The sequence below is a fragment of the Mycetomoellerius zeteki genome, unplaced genomic scaffold (assembly GCF_001594055.1).
Source record: "Mycetomoellerius zeteki isolate Tzet28-1 unplaced genomic scaffold, Tzet1.0 scaffold140, whole genome shotgun sequence".
Taxonomy (NCBI): domain Eukaryota; kingdom Metazoa; phylum Arthropoda; class Insecta; order Hymenoptera; family Formicidae; genus Mycetomoellerius; species Mycetomoellerius zeteki.
The window spans coordinates 30136-52307 of record NW_017256341.1 but is presented as its reverse complement, the minus strand read 5'-3'; the positions used below and the strand labels follow the sequence as shown (position 1 = coordinate 52307).

At 35.0% G+C, this 22172-nt stretch overlaps 2 protein-coding genes across 10 annotated transcripts in view; both read left to right on the top strand.

Annotated features, from left to right (window-relative positions):
* rdgB (retinal degeneration B) overlaps positions 1-22172 on the top strand; it is a 33513-nt gene that overhangs the window by 1640 nt on the left and 9701 nt on the right. For 3 of the 9 annotated variants that reach the window (XR_001937042.1, XR_001937041.1, XM_018462418.1), the window contains exons 2-11: positions 13990-14232; positions 15331-15667; positions 16326-16465; positions 16572-16689; positions 17798-18230; positions 19308-19468; positions 20773-20877; positions 21091-21276; positions 21406-21568; positions 21640-22038. Coding sequence is in view for 7 of the 9 variants with exons in the window: in XM_018462418.1 (XP_018317920.1) it covers positions 14155-14232; positions 15331-15667; positions 16326-16465; positions 16572-16689; positions 17798-18230; positions 19308-19468; positions 20773-20877; positions 21091-21276; positions 21406-21568; positions 21640-22038 (2120 nt within the window). In the remaining 2 variants the exon portion in view is untranslated. Of the gene's footprint in view, positions 1-10951; positions 11111-13989; positions 14233-15330; positions 15668-16325; positions 16466-16571; positions 16690-17797; positions 18231-19307; positions 19469-20097; positions 20128-20772; positions 20878-21090; positions 21277-21405; positions 21569-21639; positions 22039-22172 lie in introns of those variants that run through there. The other 6 variants (XM_018462425.1, XM_018462422.1, XM_018462421.1 and 3 more) reach the window with 6 other exon arrangements.
* On the top strand, positions 3240-9215 carry LOC108731876 (cytochrome c oxidase subunit 6A1, mitochondrial-like). Its single transcript, XM_018462426.1, has 5 exons — positions 3240-3415; positions 4220-4437; positions 5557-5910; positions 6773-6930; positions 8810-9215. The coding sequence occupies exons 3-5, from the start codon at positions 5658-5660 to the stop codon at positions 8927-8929; spliced, it is 531 nt and encodes a 176-aa protein (XP_018317928.1). The 5' UTR covers positions 3240-3415; positions 4220-4437; positions 5557-5657; the 3' UTR covers positions 8930-9215.

The following is a 22172-nucleotide window of genomic DNA, read 5'->3' as shown; positions in this document are numbered from 1 at the left end:
CTGTTAAATGATCTTGTGCATTTTTAATTGTATTATTAATTGTAAATATAGTACAATAAGATTATCTCTCATAAAAATTTATTAAATACAATTTGAAGTTATTATTATCAGTTAGATTCGTTATAGAATTTTTTTTAGTCGCTGTGACTACTAGAAATTTTGGATTTATAAATCTTCGATTCTTAGTTGCAGTTAGTTGTAGTTTTATTTTTGTTTTCGCTAAAATACCAACTTAGAGCGATTTGAAAGAAGATAGTTTATTACTTTTAACGTGCGTTTTTAATCTACCCCTGTTATTATTTTGAAAACAAATGTTTTCCAATCGTGCAATCATGCTTTTCACACTTGGGACTCGTTTTGACATTTGCGATTAATGCTCCACTTTGTGGAAAAGTCGCGCCCGTGGTGTTCAGTATAAACCGCACTCATGTCTCGTTATTATTTTACTCCAGTTGACGATAACGGAGGACATCACAATGTTGACGTCACTTCGGTTGAACGAGAGTGAACTTCTAGTATTCTATCTCCCTCTCTCTCTTTAAGAGACGTCATAAATGACGTCAGACATTTGGAAAATCGATTAAATATAGGCTCGTCCCAATTTTCAATAGGAAAGTTTAATAATAGCCTAATAGTGGAGAGATGATAACGAGATGATTCCAAGACAAAGAATAATAGGATTTATTTCCTTATCTATTTCTTTATCTATCTGTCTATGCAAAAGAGTCTGATTGCATTGATTAGAATTCTGGTTGAAAATACATAAATTAGAATTTTCTAGTTGAATCTATCATAATTTTAGTTGATATAATCTGAATTCTAATCGATGTGAGTGGAATCTTCTGGCTCATCCATTTTCAACCAGAAATTTTTCTCAGTGCATCCATATCTTTGCGTTCATATTAATTTCTTCATTATAACTTTCTTTTCTTTGTTTTTCTGTCTATATCAAATATCCTATTTTTTAGTTTTATTGTCTTAAAAATGTTCTATTTATTAAAATAAATAAATATAAAAGAAAAAAATAGTTTTATATCAGTTTGTCAAAAAAGATTGCTCATGAACTTTTAGTGATGGAAACGCTTACAGAGAAAGCTCGTTGAAGAAAAAGTGCTACTTTAGTACTTTCAATTATTCATTCCATCTGTTTAATTATGGATATGGCAAGCCCGTTGTTATATTGCGGTTAATGGAGATGTACCATATGTACAACGCGGCCTCGGAGAATCTCGCGTGCCGAGCGACGCAATTAGGTTTGCGCAGTTGAATGATGGGCTATGATAAACCGCATATGTCCACTACTAATTATGATCTACAATAATTAGAAATTGAGATTCAAGAAGCGTGGTCGATTTATTTTCCGACAGCGTTCGTGCTTCGAAACAAAAATTCTTTTAATGGTTAATATAAATACGTGACGACAATAAATGCACAAGATGCTTTTAAGATTGAGCATGCATTAGGATTGAAGAGAAAAATCTCGAAAAATTACCTATCGCTTATCTCCCAATGACCTATAAGTCTCATAAATTTATAAATTAATATAAATTTGCTTAATGCTTCGCAGAATTTCGTTCCTATGGACTTTTTTTATTTTAAGGACTTTTCCATTAAGTTGTTAACTTGATTTTACATTTCTCTGTTTTTTATTTGATTCTTTAATTTTTTGGATCTATACGTATTCAGAATTTTTCTTTCTATTTCCAGAGCTTTGTTCTCGTGAAACATTCCAGCTCTCTGAATCCATTGTTTCGCATATTTTTTTAAAACGATCTCTTGATTCTGCAAACTGTTGAATACATCACATGATGTATGTGATTTAACAAATAATCTTTGATATAAAAAATGAATTTGTATTATACACGCGTTGTAGTGAGTTCTCTTATTTCTTGTAGCTACATGTATGATATGTTATACATTTGATGCACGAATGAATAATATCATCTCTCGAAAAATGAAAACCTTATTTTAACAGGTATATTGAGTATATAGTTAGCTTTGCCTTAGAAGTATAAATAATATTTTAGAAATGATTTAATAAACAATCAAAAAAACAATAAATCAAGATTTATAAATAACAAAATCATATTTTGAAATTAATTTTGAGCGGATCTTTTATACCAAGTTTCTTGATAGGTATATTTCAAATTAGGATAATGACCATAATCTTTAATTATTTGATAGCAACATTTTAAAAGGTATGAAAAATATGATACAAATTTTAATTCATCTTTTTGTTAAAAAAGAAAAGTTCTTTTGTCAAATTTGCACACTACGAAGCCTTCTATACACACTTGATTTCAAAGAAGAATAAAGTAAATGTAAAGCAGAAATCTTTTTTATGCTGCAAATGGTAATTGCAAATTTCTTCATGTTACAATAAAGCAGTACAAGTCGCTTTTTGAGAATTCTAATGACAAAGGAAACATTTATATATTTTTTATAAGCGATATATGAAATCGTGGGACTTATGCATTTGGAATATTTTTTGCGCGCTTTGCGTGTATTTTTATTTGCAAATGTCACTGCGACGAAAACACAAGGGAGAGGGAAGGATGCGTTACGTTTAACTACTGGAAAGAATCAAGGATATGAAGTAAAGAAAAAAAAGGAAGTGAAGGAGATTAACGAACATCAAGGTCTTAGCTTTTACGAGGCAGAAACTCATTTGTAGCTCAGCAAATTAGTACGTAGATCTTTTATGCGTCGCACATTTCGGCCGGATGTTGGGTCACACCGGGAGTGTGCCTACTCTCGGAGGGTGAAAAGGAAACTTCGATCCGCCCTTTTGAAATGTCAAAGGTTGTCGCGCAAGTCGCATCGACGTACCCCCGTTTCCCAGGAAAGCAGCCCCGTGCGAATCTGGTAGCATTGTCTCTGCTCGTTCGCAGGATAATTCAGTATCATCCGCGAAAAAGCAAACAAGCAGAAAAATAATATTTCGGATGTCTGTTTAAAAAATATTAATACGGATCTCAATAACAATGGCTGCGTTCAGCAGAGAAAGCAGCTTTGCAACTGTTGTAAAATTCTTCAATACGATTGGTTCTTGCTTTTGGTTCCTTACAGATCTAAACGTATAAACCAATATTGAAGAATTTTACAACAGTTGCAAAGCTGCTTTCTTTGTTGTACGCAGCCAATCTCAAGATCAATAATAATACGCTCCGATTTGGGACACATATTCATACATATTTATCAATAAAACAAATAAACATCGACGAGGCGTCAATGGGAAGGAAATCATGCATAATTCATGATGGATTTCCATACCGTCGAAAATCAAGTTTACGAAGTTTAATCGAATAAGTATTGTAAATCTCTCTCCGTATATAGGTCAACACTATAACAAATGCGCCCGGGGAACGGAAAGTCTTATAAAAAAGATGCATAATCGATGGCCAATACATTTCTGGTAAACGTGCAAATAAGTTAAAAGTGGGCGTTCTTATTTTATCAGCAAAAAAACTCCTATGTCTGTCGGGGTTAATAATAATCTTAACGATTCGCCGTGATCGATGCTCGGAGCCTTTGATATTTTCGCACAATTATTGTATTAATATCGTACCGGAATATCCGAGCCACGCTTCCCTCGAAAGGTCAGATCGGTGACATTACGATTCCATCGAATTCTGAAAATTGCCCATTCGTCGACCGCGAAGTGAAAAGACAAATACTCGCGACATCCGAGAGGCGTAATTAAATGCCACGCGAAAGATCCGAGGCAGAATTGAAGCTCGAGCCCTTTGTCGTCGGCTCGCAAACAATTTTATTTTCCTTCGTTCGCTCGATATTCAGTCTTTATGGGAATGGAAGGCCAAATAGAGTTTCTTGGCGGATGACGCCGGATATTGCAACTAGGACTAAATTTAGATATGCAGGCCTAAATTATCCCTCTCGTTTCTTTAGAGAACGCTGTACAAATATATACGAATTCTTTTTTTACATTCATATTAGATTTATAATATGAATGAAAACAGGACTTTTTTTTCGTCGTAATATTTTGCATCCATTATATAATAATTATATGTTATAATACTATGTATTGTTATTATATTATCATAAAATAACACATCATTTTATAATTACATTATAAAATTATGATTACAATTATAATGTATCATAATAATACATAATAATTATATAATTGTATTTTATTTCTCATCAGATCAACTCTGATATATTGTATAATAACAAGTATTATTATTATTATATTCAGATAAAGTTGTTTTGAAGAAACGATTGCGACCGAGCAACTTCCAAGAAAATATTTGATCAAAGAGGAATATGTGTTGCGAGAGGCAAATATGAAAATATTTTCCGCGGGAAAGGCAGGTGGCGGATTGTTTTCCAGCTTCCGTCTGGTCCAGACATAGTGGCGTATCGATAAAGTGCGGATTAAACGATGTTCCCGTTTATCACGTGACGCATCCGTTCGTAAGCGCGACGTCTTCGTGTTTAAGTGCACTCTGCTATTAATCTCATCTTCTGGAGGGATTAAACGGACACATTTTCTTCAACGTCGTTAGGCGTTGTCGTAACAAAGAGTATCGAACGTTGCTTTTAAGGTTTCGCAAGCAATGTCGAGTGTTATATTACCCAACCCAAATAACACATGTTACAAATCCAAGTTTATTTTCTATTTTTCATAGATTCTACGTTTTCTTGCGCGTATAAAAATATAAATATTTTTTATGTTCGTTTCCACCAATGTAGATTAACTTTAATCTTGGTTTGGCTCGCGGCTCGATAGTCTGGACGCACCCTAAGAATCAATAAAAAAATAAAGAATAGGTTGAACCGAGATTAAAAATTAATTTACCTTAGTAGAGCAGGCATTAGTTATTCATTCGTACCATAGATCTAATGCCCGTATCAGACTACGGATTGACGATTACGATTAACGGTTGCTCGATTCTACTTCAACTAATCGATGTAGCGAGTCCATCGTAACTGGCTGAAATAGAACCGGGCAACCGTTAATCGTAATCGTCAATCCATAGTCTGATACGGGCATAATAGGTATAAACTACACATTCCCTGTGATCTTAGCATCTTTCTGCTTCGTTAGAAATAATTGAACATATCAGTGTTTCTCTTCAACTCGATACTTTGAAGAGAAAAAAAAGGAGAGAGATATTCAAGCTACCTCACTCTTTTTAAACTGATAATGACAACTTCATAGAATAACCAATCAAATTTGAGTTCAAATTTATTCCCCTACTGCGTATTCATGGAAATATTACACCTATCTTATGTTTGATTACGTCTATGGTTCATACTGAATTTTCAGCAAACTCGCTACTCAATGGCTGCGTTCAGCAAGACACAACAATTTTGTAACTGTTTTATGATTATCTGTTGAGATAGGACCATCCTCTAGATCTAAAAATATAACCCAATCAGCACGAAGAAAACTTCCAACAGTTGCAAAATAAACATTCTGCTAAAGCTGAATGCAGTCACTTTTTCTGCTCCTAAACCATGCATGTCAATCGACTATCGCGAAATAATCATGACGATAACTTCAAACGAAAAAAATCTCCCCGTGATTAGAATCTTTAGGTCTCGATTGCGCCTTTCACCTCGAATTTCCCTTGAGAGAATCCGAAAACGCAACCAAGAGGAATCGTAACGCGAGACGTAACATTCGTTGAATGATGTCGTTCGCTCGTATCTGGAGACCGTCCGATTTGCGGTGCCTAACATTCCGACATTTCCGACGAAAGCTCGGCATGTTCGAGAGATCGAAGGGCTGCGACTCGCGAACCGTACCAGAAACGGATCCTTGCTCCTCGCCGATGGACGATGATCCTCACTGCGATCCTCCTTGCCCACCGTGCCCTCCACCGTGGAGACCATCGTGTCCTCCTCCCCGGTCCCGGCCATCAATTTATTACCCGCACGCCGGTAACGTTGGGAATTCCTCCATGCGTATCTCTTGAACTTTCTCAATAAATTCACAACTTGGCGCACTAGGAATTCTGCGACGCCAAGATTTAGATGACTTGAAATTAGAAATGAACGATGATCGAAATGGAGGCTATATATGCGGAAAGAATGGTTTTGCTAAAGTATTGAAACTTATTTAGTTAGATTTGAAAATAATTTTGTTGGACCATCAAAATAATTATGCGTTAATGACAAGGCTGCAAGAAGTTTTAATATTCTAGCGATCAGAGTTTGAGAGTGCCTTACATAATTATTTTGATACTTCAACCAAAATTATTTTCAGATCTGTATCTAGCTAAATTTTTAGATACTTCAGTAAAATTGTTTTTTTTATGTAAAATGAGAGAGGACAGAATCATGTGTTACTTTAGAAAAATAAAACTTTGAGTTTAAATTATTATAAATTTCATTTATTACGCGTATAAATACATATATAGAAGATAACATAATTATTTTTTTAAAATACGTAAATTAAATACAATGTATGATGCAAAAGGAGAAAGTTATTAAATATTATACTTTAATCAAATTCATATTTTTCTCGGTTTCCTGCAGATTGAAACAAAATTTGAATACAACTAATTAATGTTATCAGTAATAACTCGAAATCTAATTGAATTTGCTTTATTTTAATATTTCGCCCTTTATTTCGATATTACACGTTCATCAAGAGAAATATTTCATAGATTGAGAATTTGGCACAAATTTAATTTATCGTTAACAGAGATGTAGAGTGCAATGCAATTTAATTTCGCTGTGGAATTCCTAGCGATATTATTAGCAATTGCATGTAAATAACAATACGATCGATTGTGAACAGATCCACGCAAGCTCTTATTTTGGCGTATATTGTCCCTCTGCGTCGCGTTACCGATCGTCGTGATTATGTCGATGGTTACTTATGCACAGCAGCAAGAAAAAGCAAAGCAGCCGAGGGAACCGTTCCAGAATCTCCCGTACATGTGTCGACGGACTAAGGTTCTAGTTGGTCCCATTTGTTAGAACTGTCAAAAGAAATAAGACTTAAGGAATCTTTCTACCATTACAATCCGGTGGTTACGCGAACTTAGATTCTCTCGTGTGGATTTCGTTTTATGATTATAAATGTCGAATTTTATAGTTGATTCTTCATCAGCGAGAGTTTAATCGTTGACAAAGAATCAAATAGTTGTATTTCGTATATAAATTTATAAAATCATTGTAGATTAATTGCAGAGCGATTGTATTGCAGACCGCTCACGAAATTTATTATTGTATTCAATTAAGTCGATCAAATATGAAGATAAGATATTATTAATCTACCATTAAATCACATAGCATTGTTCTTGTAGAATTTATATTACAAATTGCATTGATTAAATATAAAGATGAACATAAAATATATATTTGCTTCTGTATTTTTGATGCACAATGAAAGTAAGAAAGTAAATCAATTTTAATTAATCTACTTTGAAAATATTATTCTTCAAATATTAAATACATAACTGTCTAAAGAATTTGTATCCATATTTTTTTCAAATTTTGCAAGATGATTATATTCTGGAACTTAAGTCTTTATTCAGTCACATTTATTTATCACGGTAATTTATTGTGTCTCTGACAGCTAGACCAATTTTTTTGGTAATTTCAGTTACATCGTCCGACAAAATTTTACCTTTTTTTTTGCAACACAAATGTGAAGAGTCATTTTTGATTTACAAAAATATGGACAAAAGAGCCTGCTGAATACAAATCTATTAATAAAATTTGACTAGGTACAATTTTGAGAAAAATGGGATTAAAAAGATAAAAAATGATGATTGAGGGTTTTCATGACGTTGCAGCGCTGGTATCTTTTTTTTTCTAAATTTCATTAATGTCGCGCAAAAGTATCAACTTGTAGTTTTAAAATGCATTTTAGTTCGTTTCAATATATGAATTTTCATTTTCGAGTTATATACATATATTACAGTAGATACACGTGTTACATGGGAAATACTATTTTTCAAATTATATCTTGAAAACGAAAACTGCATCGAAACGAATTAAAATGCATTATGAAATTAAAAATTGATATTTTTGCGTGATATTAATAAAATTTAAGAAAAAATTTGATACAAATGCTACAACGTCATGAAAGTCCTCAAAATCGTCATTTTTTGTCTCTTTGACGCCACTTTTCTTAAAATTGTGAGGTGTTAGTTAAATTTTGTCAACGGATTTATATTTAGAAGGCAATAATACGGAAATGTCTATTTAAATTCGTGCTGCAAAAAATTGTATTGGACAACGTTATTGACTAATGAAGACCCACAATTCTACTGACCTTACTCCAGTTTGCCTATACAATAAATTTCATTACAATTTTTCCTGCACTGAAAATGAGAAAAATTTTTTATTGAAAGTAAACGAACCATAAGATATTGACCATATCAATCAGAATTTTGGTCATCTCTGAACTATTGTAGAATTATCATAGATTCAATAAGAAAATTCTGATTTGTCCATTTTCAATCAGAATTCCAATTGACAGACAACGAATTAATGTAATCAGACTCTTTTTTTCAGTGTATATTTCGTAAAATTCGCAAAAGAGAGGACGATGGAGGAAAACTCCATTTCTTCTAATTTTGGATTCATAAACAGAGCCACTTTCCGATTTTATTACCTCTCTTTTGATCGCGTTAATCTTTTTAGTGATTTGAGATAAAATTATTTATTTATCTACTTAGAAACCAAGAAACCATAAAATTAATATTTCTCATCTGTCAAAGGTTTCACGCAATAGATAGTAAATCAATCTTCTGATATCAAATTTTCTAAATATTTGATGCGTGAAAGAGATCTGCATGTTTAGCTTCCTTTTCTCTTTCAACAGCCGTTTCCTTGGGGCGATGGCAATCACACGTTGTTCCATAATCCCGTGAAAAATCCAATACCGCCGCATGGTTATGAAGTGGAAGATCCGTATGCAGTACCCAAGAAAGCGGGCAATTAGTAGAAGCGTGGGAATAACTTGGTTTTGCTAGTGGCAGCTGAAAATAGCGGCGAGACAAATATGACGGCTTGTCTGCTCGACACGCGGCGGTCGTTTTAATTTTTAATCGTTTCTTGTCGCTTTAGCGAGAGCGACAGAGAGAGAGAGAGAGAGAGAGAGAGAGAGGAATATTACATGTGAAATAACAAATTTTAATTGGAGCAAGACTCTCGATTGCGTAAAGTGATTGCAACTCGTTCATTACTTACGATTCGATGACATTTATTTATTTGAAATTATTACGGAAATAATTGTTTGAAATTGCTGTATAAAAGTTTAAATAAAAAAAATTCTCAAAGAGTCGCTTTGTTAAAATTGTTTCTTTTACGTTATTTTGTCTTCTATGCAGCAACAAAGTTCTATTTTTCCGCGTGTTTTATAGGTCGTTTTAGTCTATTAAATTTAAGCTTGTAAAAGAATTGGGAAACAACGGCTCTTTACAATTTTGAGATTTTAAAAGATGTACAGAAAAATACATACTGTATCCACACAAAATAATTGCTTGTTTCAAGTATTTTAAAAATTCATATTCCGCAAATTTATCATAAAAATTCATCACAAGCATCAAATTTACTCAAAATATATTCTGAGTCCTATAGTAAGTTTATATAATCCTTCAATTAAGATTATTAAATTAAAACAAATTGCTTATTACATAAAGTCGTTTCTTCAGTTTTATAACATTCTTCAAAAGAAAATAAATTCTTGTTTTGAATATATAATAATGAGTATTTTTAAAATTTGTAATAAATATATTTTAGTATTGTTATCAAATTCTTTGTTAAAGATAATCCTTACTTAAAAGTGAATCGAGTAATCATTTTTCTTAGCAATAGAATGTTTTTCTGTGTGATGTAAGATGTAAGTCTTTGTGGAATGCTTCGGGGAAATTTCGGCTCGGAACAGGTGTCAAAAGGTGCACGTTATTTTCAAGATATCTCGCTGTCGAATTAGATGACGAATATCCCGAAAGGGTTAAGGTGACTCCGACGGGGACAAGATTCGCACGCCGGTGTCGCGGCGTCGCGACGCCGTTTTCGGTCTCGCCTTTTCGCGGGGGTTCGCTGGCGCGCGAGTGGCGCAGCTGGTCTCGCGCCTTCTTGGTCGTTCGGGGACGATCAATAGACCGGGCGGCGGAGGACGGTGGTTGTCCGGGCAGTGGCGAGTTAACCACCCCGGCGTCACATTTCTATTATCTAACAACAATCTCCGGTATCACGTCTCCATTATCTGGAAACGATCCCCGGCGAGATCTCGCATACCTATATCTGCCACGGATAGATAAGAGGCGGAGTTATCTTCGAACTGTTATGGCTTGAATCGTCACTGCTCATTTCGGAGATGCGCATACGAGATCTGTAAATGTGTCGATTGTCTTTCACATTATTTGGAGATAAATCTTGGTGATCTTTGGGATTAATCTTTTCAACGTCATTACGCGATTGCGAGAAGCGATCCTTTATGGAGAATTCTTCAGCAAATTGCTTTTGCAATATTATATTCGTTCTTATACGAGAGATATTACTAGTACACTTTTATATCGCGATACATTACGATATAAAAGTGCACTGGTAATGCATCGTGTAAAATGTAAAAGCATGCAAATGCAAAATTTAAAAGATCCACGTATCTTACAACGATACTGTTGCAGTACATAAACGAGTCTTTTAAATCTTTTCATAATTGAGGGAGAAAAGAGATGGTCACCGCCTGGACCACCAATATGTAAATCTCTTCACCCATGTGACGTGCGTAAACTACGGCGGTGTACGCGTGCGAGTTCTTTGTTGTAAAATAACATGTTTGTTCATTGGCGCCGTTTAATTTACGGCCCTGCCCGCGGGCTCGTCGGGTCGCGAGGTGCGAGCTCCGATTGGCCGGCAACGATTTCGCGGGTTCGACGAGTCGCGCGTGCGATCGCGCCGCCAATCGAGCAGCCTCCTCCGCTTCCATCCACCGACCACCGTCAGTCGGTGGCGACGCGTCGCCGTGTCCGCGTGTTGTGTGTTTGTGTGTGTCTCTCGCTGTCACTTAGCCCCATCGTCGTCAAGCCGCCCCCCTTAGTACCCTTTAATCGCGCTCTCGCCGTCCCCACTGTGACATCATTCGCATCATTGACGTCATTGTTTAACCCTTTTATCGGTAATTTAGGCTGCCCGCTTTTTTTGTCAAAAGCTTTCGTACGTTCCTTCCTCTTAATCGAATCGACGTGAACTCGTACAGTATAAAAAGAAATGCATGAATATGTTTCTTAATTGATGGCAACGCGTATGATTTTTATGTATCTTTCTTTATTTTCTTTGATGTTGAGATTTAAAACAATTCTTGAGTTTATGTACATCGTCGCGGTACTGTTACTTCTGTGAAAAGTAATGGTATACCCTTTACAGTTTCGAAAAAGGATCGTAATAAACATAACACGATAATGTACATTAATTTATTGTTGTAAAAATAATTTATATTTAAAGGGATTATATTTACTAAGATTTTTTATTAACTACAATAATCTGTTTCACATTTCATTTATCGTTCATTTAAAACTTATTTCTGATCAAATTAACAATTTTGTTTTAATTAATAATAATTTTAACGCTTTATTTCTGAAAATGTTATATGTATTGCATACTATATACGTATACAATTATACGTAAGTTATTTTTTATTGATTTATTTTTTTATGTACAATTAAAATGATTTAACAGAAAACTGTTTTTGAAGTAAAAATCGAACTCGTTCACTGAAACTCGCGTGCAGAAGCTACACAAATTGAATTCCCTTTGCAATTTTTCGCGCTTGAGTGAAGCGACGAATGAATTTAGCGATTAAAGGATTAATCGTTCAGCAAACGTAGTCGCAAATTTCTCCGAATTAGAGTGACGGAGTGACACGCGTGTTCCCGCGTCCAGATTCCGTGTACCTCCGCGATGTGAATTTTAATCGGGACACGGGGAAGATGTAAAAACCCGAAAGTATCTATACTCCGGAAACTGCGCCGTGCGTTGTTGGTGTGTCGTGAATGGTACGTCCGACGTTATCATCGATATCTACTGCTCTCACGCTCGCACAGAGTAAACGTGCATTTGTACGGAACTCACAGCACGGCGATTAAAGTTTGCAATTTTGTTTGTGGGTGGGTGTATATACGTGCATGGGTGTACATGCGTGCGTGGGTATGTGTTTACAGGAGCGCTAATTTCATGAATACAGAATACGAATTTTGCAGCGAGTCGATCTGTACCGCGTAATTGCCGGCTGCTAATTTCGCACGCAGGGGCTGACTCGCGTATAAATAAACATTTTGCGTACCGTTTTGTTTATTGCTTCTGTCTGGATGCGAGAACGCGGTTGTTTCCTATCGCGAATTATTCGCTGGAAATCAACGGTACTGACGATTTTCATAAAGCAATATTTTTCGCGCAAAATTAGGAATAACTTTAACTTTAAATTGTCTTTCTGTTCAAATTTATACAAATAGTAATGTACTTGAAATATGCAGTGATATTTTTAAGAAACGTTTGCCTCAGAATGTGGTATACATATAATTTTAAATAAAGGAAATAAAAGAATAAAAATATTAAAATGATAATTTATATGACTTGTAATTAAATATTGACAATATAATTAACAATTCTTGATTTAGCATTGGAAATATGTGTGAACATTAATTCATTATTCAATGCTGCACACAATTATTATTTTGTTTGGCAAATCATTTATGCACCAAGGCTACATTCACCTGTATAATAGCGATATATTTGCATAAACAGGTATTGTTTACTAAATGCATTGATAAAAACTCAGTTACGCAGACTTAAATCTTTTATATTTTAGATACGGATTTATATTGTCCGCGTTGATTATTAATGGCTACTTTTAACTATGATTAAGCACCGGTATTACGAATATTTCCGGCACAGTAAATATCGCGTCAAAAAGGATGCGATATTTACGTATCGCTGAGCTCGAGCAGCAGCTTGCGATACGATCGACGTGGTTAACGTTCACCACAACGCGAATCCTGCAGTCAAGACGAGCTATTAAAGAACTTAATTAATCAAAAAAATTCCAGCAGCGTACAGCTCGGGTATAATAACAGAAATTCTCGATGCCTATTAAGTTTCTCTCTCTTCATTTTTTATATTTTTTTTAAATGAACGAGTTGGTTATTAAAGTCGCATGCCTCATTTTAAACTATCCTTTAATTATACAACCCAGTTTCTCACAGTTGAAAGAATATACTTTTGTTACACGATTGTTTCATCGGCAGTATTTATCAATATGTCGATATTATTGTCGAATTGTCATGAAGTACGACGTTTGTAAGAATACAGAATAGACAATATATTGAGAAAAATGTTTGGTTAAAAATGAACGAAACGGAAAATTTTGATTACATCAATCATAATTCTGATTATCACAATTAATATTCTATTATATAATTGTAAGATTTAACGAGGAAATTCTGATTCATCCATTTTCAACCAGAATTTCAATTAATCCAACCAATTATTTTTCTCGGTATAGACGATAGAAGATAAATTATTGATAATACTTTTGAGGCTTCCACGGGTATTTTCTTCAAGGAAATTTATGGGTTATCTCCGTATCTTAAATATTTATATCATTGAGTATCAATGTGAACGTTACAGTTCACTTCATCAGTGCGAGATTATCAGGTTGCTTTTCGCTCTGATGAAATGAACTGCAATGTTTATGAAACATTGGCATTTAATGATGTATCAAGGCAACTCGTAAACCGCGTAACTTCCTTAAAGAAGAAATTATTTTCTTTCGTATTTGCCTTTCATTTTTCCCTATACTTATTTATTTTTCGTCGGCCTTTTTCCAAGCGGGTTCCACTATCCTCGAGATTGCATCAAGATCGTTATTATGTGATATGAGCGTGTGAAATCGGAGGGTTCTCGAATACTATCCGTGAAGCAATCGTAGTGCTTGGGTACTTTAAATTCAAACCGTCCGATGTAACGCGATATGGAGATATCTTCTTTCTTCCATTGCAGAAGATTATACTTAACGACGCAAAATGGAGACATCACTCGTGATCCTCGGTGAGAAAAACCTCTCGAGATGTAGCGAAGACGTCGAACGCGGCGGCGTCCAGTATCTCTGAAGGGGAGATGCACTTTGCGAAGATGCACGGGTGATACAGGACAGGCTCCGACAAAATGTTGATCAAGGAGTATCGCATACCGTTGCCTCTCACGGTAGAGGAGTATCGAATCGCTCAGCTGTACATGATAGCGGTAATTATCGCAATTAGCTTGTAGCATCGACACATACACAGGAAAGTACATATTGTGTGCAAGTAATAATTACTTGTTTCAAGTATTTCAAAAACTTTATATATCCATAAACCTATCATAAATTCATTACAAGCATCAGTAAATTTATTCAAAATATATTTTGAATCCTAGTGAGTTTAATACTTCAATCAAGATTATTAAATTAAAACAAATTCGATTTGCTTATTACATATAAAATCGCTTCTTCAATCAATTTTATAATATTCTTAAAAAAATTCTTTTGAGTATATAATAATAAGTGTTTTTAAAATTTGTAATAATTACATTTTAAGTTTATTATCAAGAAAATATTCTTTGTTAAAGAATACTTTCTTTGTTAAAGATAACCGTTAAAAGGAAAGTAAATTGAGTAGATAATTATTTTTCTTAGCAACAGAATGATATTTTTCTGTGTGCACGCTTCGCAAAAAAGAACAGCAGCGATTTAATTCCGATTTATTTATCATTAATCGAGATTCTTTATATTTCACACGTCTTAAACGTTTTTCGTATTTCACACGAATCTCTAAGCACTTAGTTTCTACGATCGAAAACTAGGCGTGAATTATAGAGAGTTTATTTTAGACGGAACCGTAAATCCCTGATTTCTTTTTTTAGAAGTTTGATTTATTCTGATTTGTCTATTTTCTGCTGAGTTTATTTGTGTACGTTTGATTTCATGATACAGACTCATATCAAATATTAGTTGTCAATTATTATTGATGCATATTAACCGTAATGAATTGTGTATTACTGATCAATACTAATTCTAATGTGAATTAATTTCTCTCGCATAAAACACATCATACGTTGAAACACTCGCTATCCGATCTTGTCGACGTTACATTACGTTTTTTGTCTTTTGTAATTATTTTGCATGCGCGTCTATCTTATCCTTTTTCTTTCTTTTTTTTTATTGTTTTTTCCTATTTGTGTCCTTACTGTGAGAGTATGCCTGTGCAACAGCGACTGTTCTTTCATCGATAAAGATAAGGATAAAGATTTTATAGTCGACGATGAATGCTTCTTAAGTGATCAATAACCGTTCGCTTTGTGCAGAAAAAATCTCGGGAGGAGAGCAAGGGTGCCGGTAGCGGCGTGGAGATAATCGAGAACGAGCCGTACAGCAACGGACCAGGCGGTAACGGGCAGTACACACACAAAATCTATCACGTGGGCAGTCACCTGCCGGGCTGGTTCAAAAGTCTTTTGCCCAAGTCGGCGTTGATCGCCAAGGAGGAAGCATGGAATGCCTATCCGTACACCAAGACTCGCTACACATGCCCGTTCGTGGGAAAATTCTCCGTCGAGATTGAAACTTACTACTTTCCAGACGACGGTCACCAGGAAAACGTTTTCAATCTCACCGGCAGTGATTACAGAAACAGGATCGTGGGTAAAGAGGAGATTAGATTAGACGGAATGACGTGCCATCTAACAGCGATGTAGAATTCTGATTGAACCTGAAAACAAAAATACCGTGAACTTTGTTAATATAAATGTTCGTCGTAACAATGGGACGAATTTCGTAATATTTTTCAAATAGATTTCTCGATGAAACTATTTGTTGTAATTTGTGTACGTTTTTGTGTATTACTATAGATGAACGCTCATTGTTTGTCTCTATCTGTTTGAATTCGGATCAGTTAACACAATCCGTGCTGCGTGGGGGTCACCAGATTTTCCATTCAAGCCGTTTGACATTTTGGCTATAAAAAGAAACGGAATTGTAAAAGAATTTTGTGTCGTGCGTGGGTAATTACGACATATGATATAATATTGGTATTTTAAGCTTTTTTCTTTATAATAATAATTTTTGCATTTTTTTAACCATTATGAAATACATATTATTGATATTATTTAATTATTATAATAAATATATAAATAGAAATAAAACTGACGCGGCACGAAATGTGTTAATTTTATTTTCCGAGTATTAAAGGGATTTCTTATCATTGCTCTATAAGGCAATAAACGATTGTTGACTTTAATAATTAAGAAATAACACGATGTCATATTTACTCCGATTGACTCCGCAATAATTTGTTTCCAAGATATAATCGACATTGTCAAGGATCAGCCGTATGGGGCCGACTACGTGAAGGAGGAGGATCCCAAGCTGTACGTGTCGGAGAAGACCGGAAGAGGCCCGCTGGAGGATACATGGCTGGAGGATTATTGGGCCGATGTGGAAGTATACATCCCCTATTTTTCTCACTCTCTCTATTTCTTTCGAAGTATTTTTACACCTATCCGCTTAAGTAGTTTCACCGTTGATACATTAGCGATTCTCTCGCTAGGGAAAGCAACAGCCAACGCCGTCGGGAAAGTCACTAATGTGCGCGTACAAGCTATGCCGAGTAGAGTTCCATTATTGGGGCATGCAAACGAAATTAGAAAAGTTCATACACGACGTAGGTTAGTACCGTTACGTGCTCACCTCTTTGCCCTATCTTGCCCTTTGGATGCCGGGTATTTTGACATTTTTATCTGGAGCGGAATCGTTTCTTCTTCATCGGGTTAGATTTGGGAAGGTTAAGTATTTCCCAGAAATGAGATCGTTCTTTCTGACAATTCTGAGTAAAGATATCGCATGCTCTTTTCTTTGTAACACAGAACTGAAACAAAATTGGAAAAACTACAACCTTGCCAGTTAAGTACGTTTCTCCGTAACGCGAATTAAGAATTCACGCGTTCGGTACACAGAGTGCCTTTGTTAAAAGTTGTGCATTTTGTTGGAATTAACGAGTCAAAAAGAATTTCTTCAACATTGTGTGAGTGTAGAAACATTTTAAATTTGTATAGAATGGTATTTAAAGTTAAATTAATTAGGAAGCAAATAGTTATAAAAGCTAGATTGCGAAGTAACTATTTACTAAAAAAACAACTGAAAAGAATTTGCACTCTGAAGCATTCTGTACATTGTAACTTACGTATTTATCTATTTTTCGCTTTTTTATGAATAACGACGCTTTGATTTGAGTTTGTCAAATTTAACATGATATCAATTTTTATGCAAAGAGCCCGGCAGCTAAAGGGTTAACTCTTTCGATCATGAATATCAATTGTTAAAAATCTTTTAATTTAGATTATTTTAAATTAAAAACTAATCGTGAATTAAATTGTTATGTTTAAATACTCATCAAGAAAAAGTTAATTCAAATGTATTAGAATTCTAAATCTATTATTATCTCCAATATTATTTTATACTTTTTAATTACAAACACTTTAATTTAGATATTTTAGCTTATGTTTACTCGTTGATCAAAGTCGAAGCGTCCGAGAAATAAAAATAGATTTTAATGTATAAAGACTTATTATCTCGTCTCGAATTAACAGAATTATAATTTATTTCATTATCAATTCGTGCTATTATTTTTATATTCGCGATATCGGGCGTTGCCGTTTGCCGATACTGGAATAGCTTCTTTCTTTCCGTAACACACAAGAGGTCGTGATCGAAAGGGTTAATTTTAACCGGTGCACCCGGTCGGCCGTGCGTGAAACGTATTAAGGTCGGTTCCAGCTCTGCGGAAGACAATGGTGCGGGCGCACAGGCAGGCCTGGGCTTGGCAGGACGAGTGGAACGGTCTAACGATGGAAGATATCAGGGAGATCGAGCGGCAGACGCAATTGGCGCTGCAGCGGAAGATGGGTCTCGGTGACTCAGAGGACGAGCTCGAGGACGGCGAAACTCGGAAAGCGAACGCGACGGCGACAACGACAACGACGTCGATCACGATGACAACGGCGACACCGGCGAACGCGACGATGACGTCGGAGGAGTCGGCGGTAGCCAAGACGCTGGCGGCCACCCTGGGCAGTATCGAGAAGGACGAAGAGGTGCAGAGTCCACCGTCTGTCAGGAAGCCATCCGACATTCCCATCATCAATACAGCGGCCAGTTCCGAGGGCGAGATTAGTCCCGAGGATTCGCCGATCGATTTGGATGAGATCAAGTAAGATTATTCTGCCCTTATTTTGCTTCACGCAGAATGCCTTCACAGTTGTGCCGATGAATAAACTTATTTCTTCTATAATCAAGATTTTGTTTTCACAAAGATTTAATTGACTTTCGCTAAATCGTGGTGCAATTATCTCAGTGAAAAGACGATTTTTCCTGACAACGAATTAAAGATGCAAAACAAATTTTTCATCTAATCATTTATTATATATGATAGCTTTTCAGGAAAATGATTTTATATAACTATAAAAATATTATTCGACGTACTTGTTTAATATTTTTGTATCTATTGACTATAAAGCATATAATTTATGATAGAATTTGTTTATGCCGTCATTATGTATATATATATATATATATACCAGGTAATATTCATTGGCCGGTGTTCATTGTCACGTTTATATTTAGGACTGTTTTATAAGCTTTAATTGTAAATTGTAAGATAATATCCAATCATAAACCAATCACAGAGTCGTATTAACATCTTAAGAAATACTTAAGACAGTATGGAAATAAGAACCGACTGTGAATACCGACGCTATTATTCTCTTAAAATGATAAGATAATAACGAATAATTGTGTCTATTATAATTGTGACGTTAGTAGTTTGTAGTTTTGACAGAGACTAACTGTCATAAAGAATTAAATAAAATTCTAGAGAATAATAATGTGATAATAATAGTATTATTAATGCAGATACGATTTATTAGATTCCATTTAGTATATGATTGAATTAACACATTATTGATCGAACATTTTGCAGAGATTAACGGTCTGTGACCGATTATTTTTCGTACAAGCATATAAAATTTTATTTGTAATGCATCAAAGGCTTGAAAAAAAAAACAAACTACAATAGAAAGTAAAGGATAAATACAATCATAAATACAATCATAAATACTACAATAAAATTTTCAATTTTAAGTTCTAACAATTACGATTTAATTCTGAATATACAAATGAGAGAACTTGTCACCAGTCAGTAACGTTTGGTAACAAAAGACGAGCTAATACGTCTCTGGTCAATAATGTATTAACAAATTAATTGACCTAAAAGTGAACTGCGTTGTAGAAATGCGGCCGGTGAAAAGATGAAGAAGAAGTGGACAAAGAACAACATGCCTTCGCCAAATTCGAATAAGAACTTCGACATTCAGCTCGCAAATTGGAGGCTGGAAAGCATCGTCAGGGAGTCCGAATCCGGCAGCGACGACGAGTTCTTCGATTGTCAGGGTAAGACTATTACGACACATGCGTATGTATAGCATGCCTGTGATAATCTAGAAAAAACCGCATTAACACGACTCATAATAAATAATAGCAAGATGATAATTCTATGACACGCTGCTTTCCACACATAATGAGTCTTAATAAATCAATAAAAGATTTAATAATAAGATGACGTTATAAATGTCGAATCTGATTAGTTTAAGAAAAAAATATATTTAAAAGACAAATGAATTGAATATTTTAAAGAGTTTAAAGAGCTATTGAATATCAATTAGTCATTAATGTTAAAATTAATTAACATGGAATAAATAATAACATTGAGAAAATTTTCAAAGAAATATCTATTGCGAATTCTTCAGACATTGTATTATTTAAAAATATCTGACATTCTGTATTCAAGATATTTCTGTATAGTATACGTATAATTTCTATTGGGATAAAGAACATTTTCTGTAATCTGGTGATACTAATACTGATAAGTCTTATAAGGATGTTCTTTGTTAATTGTTATGAATCATGCGAAAGAAGTGTGTTTTGCAACAATGCATTGATAACTCAAGTAGAAGCAACAGCATGTGCTGCGTTTTTATGTGTATCCTCTTTGTTTTTTATGTCGCACCCCCATACTGCAGCTGGGTTCATTATACCTGTTATACGCAAAGGTAGGACACGTAGAGTGATTAAGTAATAAGCGAGATAAGTTGTGAAGGAAAAAGGAAGAAAAAAAAGGAAAAGATAGAAAAAGAAAGAGAACTGTCACACACATGTCATTTCTACAGAACTAAAGAATGGCCTTAAAATACGCGTAGACGCTGTAAACGATACGATAAATCGAGCTGTTTGGCACATACAATATTTGCATCTTTTAGCGTGACATGCGACTAAGATTAGACTCGAGCATGAAAATTCGCGGAAAGCTCACATGCGGCATGCGACAGCATGGCTACGTAGTAAAGAGATTTAACAGATTAGTGTTAACGAAAATTAATTCGTTTTGCTTACGTTAGATAGAGTTTCACTATAGATAGGTATTGCATTAGATGGAGTAATATATGCGAAACGATTTCTATATAATCTAGAATTTGAACAATCTATATAATTGCAATTGAATTTTTATTTACATTGTAAATTATTAGGCAAATATTGTTAAAATTGTTATTGTTTGTGAGATCATTTTCTTTGAAATATTATATTTTACATTTTATATTTCGATTCATATATTATTGCGAGTCCTGTTTCAAAACATATATGATTAATCTGGAAAAAGTCACATTGCATAAGCAGTGTTAACGTTTCTGATTACACAGAGGACTTTGAAGATAGCTCTTCATTAGCTAAATGGAGTTCTTTGGATCTTCTAGCAGAAGGGGAGGATACGAGCGTGCGGACACCATCTGCGGCAAACGAGCAAGGTTAATATGTATTTAAAAAAATATCCTTGTAGCGTAAATGTAATAAATATTATTAAGCTTGCGTCGCATTATTTACCATCTAAGTATCAAATTATTTTCATTTTCGAAATATATGGTAAAACGTAGAACAAATTTAAATTATTAAGTTTTTCTTCGTTTTCTCTCTTCTACCGCGGAGAATAACAATAAGGATGAGGACTTTTCTTTTTTCAGAGGATACAATATTTTCGCCTTCTTATTTGCAACGTATCACTAACGAACGAAGTAGTAAGAGACTACAGATCAGCACATCGGCCAGCATCGACGTGTCGTGTCCAGCATCTCCTCAACATTCTCCTACGCATCAACCGTGTAAAATTACTGTTTTAATTATTGTGATACATGGCGGCAGTGTTTTAGGTAAATATGAACTCTTTTATTTAATTATCAAGAAGATTATCAAGAAGATTATCAAGAAAATTAATCAAGAAGATTACCGATATATGTATATAGCATGTATTGATCCAGAATCACGTTTTTGTATTTCAGATGCGAATGTTGATTTAACGGCAAAAAAGTCAGATATAACGACATTCCGCGGAGCTTTTGAATCCATTATGAGACAGCATTATCCTAGCATGGTCGGCCACGTATCCATTAAATTCGTCGCCTGTCCTTCTATTTGCACTGAAGGCTTGGGCATTTTGTCAAGGTAATATCATCTATTTTTTGCATTCAAATCATTCGTGGATGTTAGTATAATTTTATAATTTCATTGCGTAGCCTGAGTCCATACAGCTTCGACATGTCGCCTTCGTGCATGGACGCTCCGCAAGTGACGCACGATACCATTCCGATCGGCGCGATTCCGCTTCTAGCGAGCTCAAGTTCTGAATATCAAGACACAGTGTCGCGTGTGGTAATGAGTGCCAACCAAGTGTACCATGACTTTATTAAGAGCGACGAGGGTAAAGGTTTCAGTGGACAGATCTGCTTTGTGAGCGACTCAGTAGGGTCGATCTTGACCTATGATGCCCTATGTAGAGCGACACAGCACTCGAGACACAGCAGCGAAAATAGCATTCTGGAGGGTACCGGCCAGCAGGGCAACGACAATAGTGGAAACGAAGACGGCAAGCATCTGTCTGCGCCATCTCCTCGAAGAAGGTCTTCTGGCACGAGGTGAGCACAAAGATTGTATCAATGACCTCTCGATAAATGTAGCTAAGAAAAGAAGACAAAAATGAAAACTATTTCAGTACGACTCATCATCAATTTATTCATTAGATATAATGCATTGTATGCTAATAGAATTG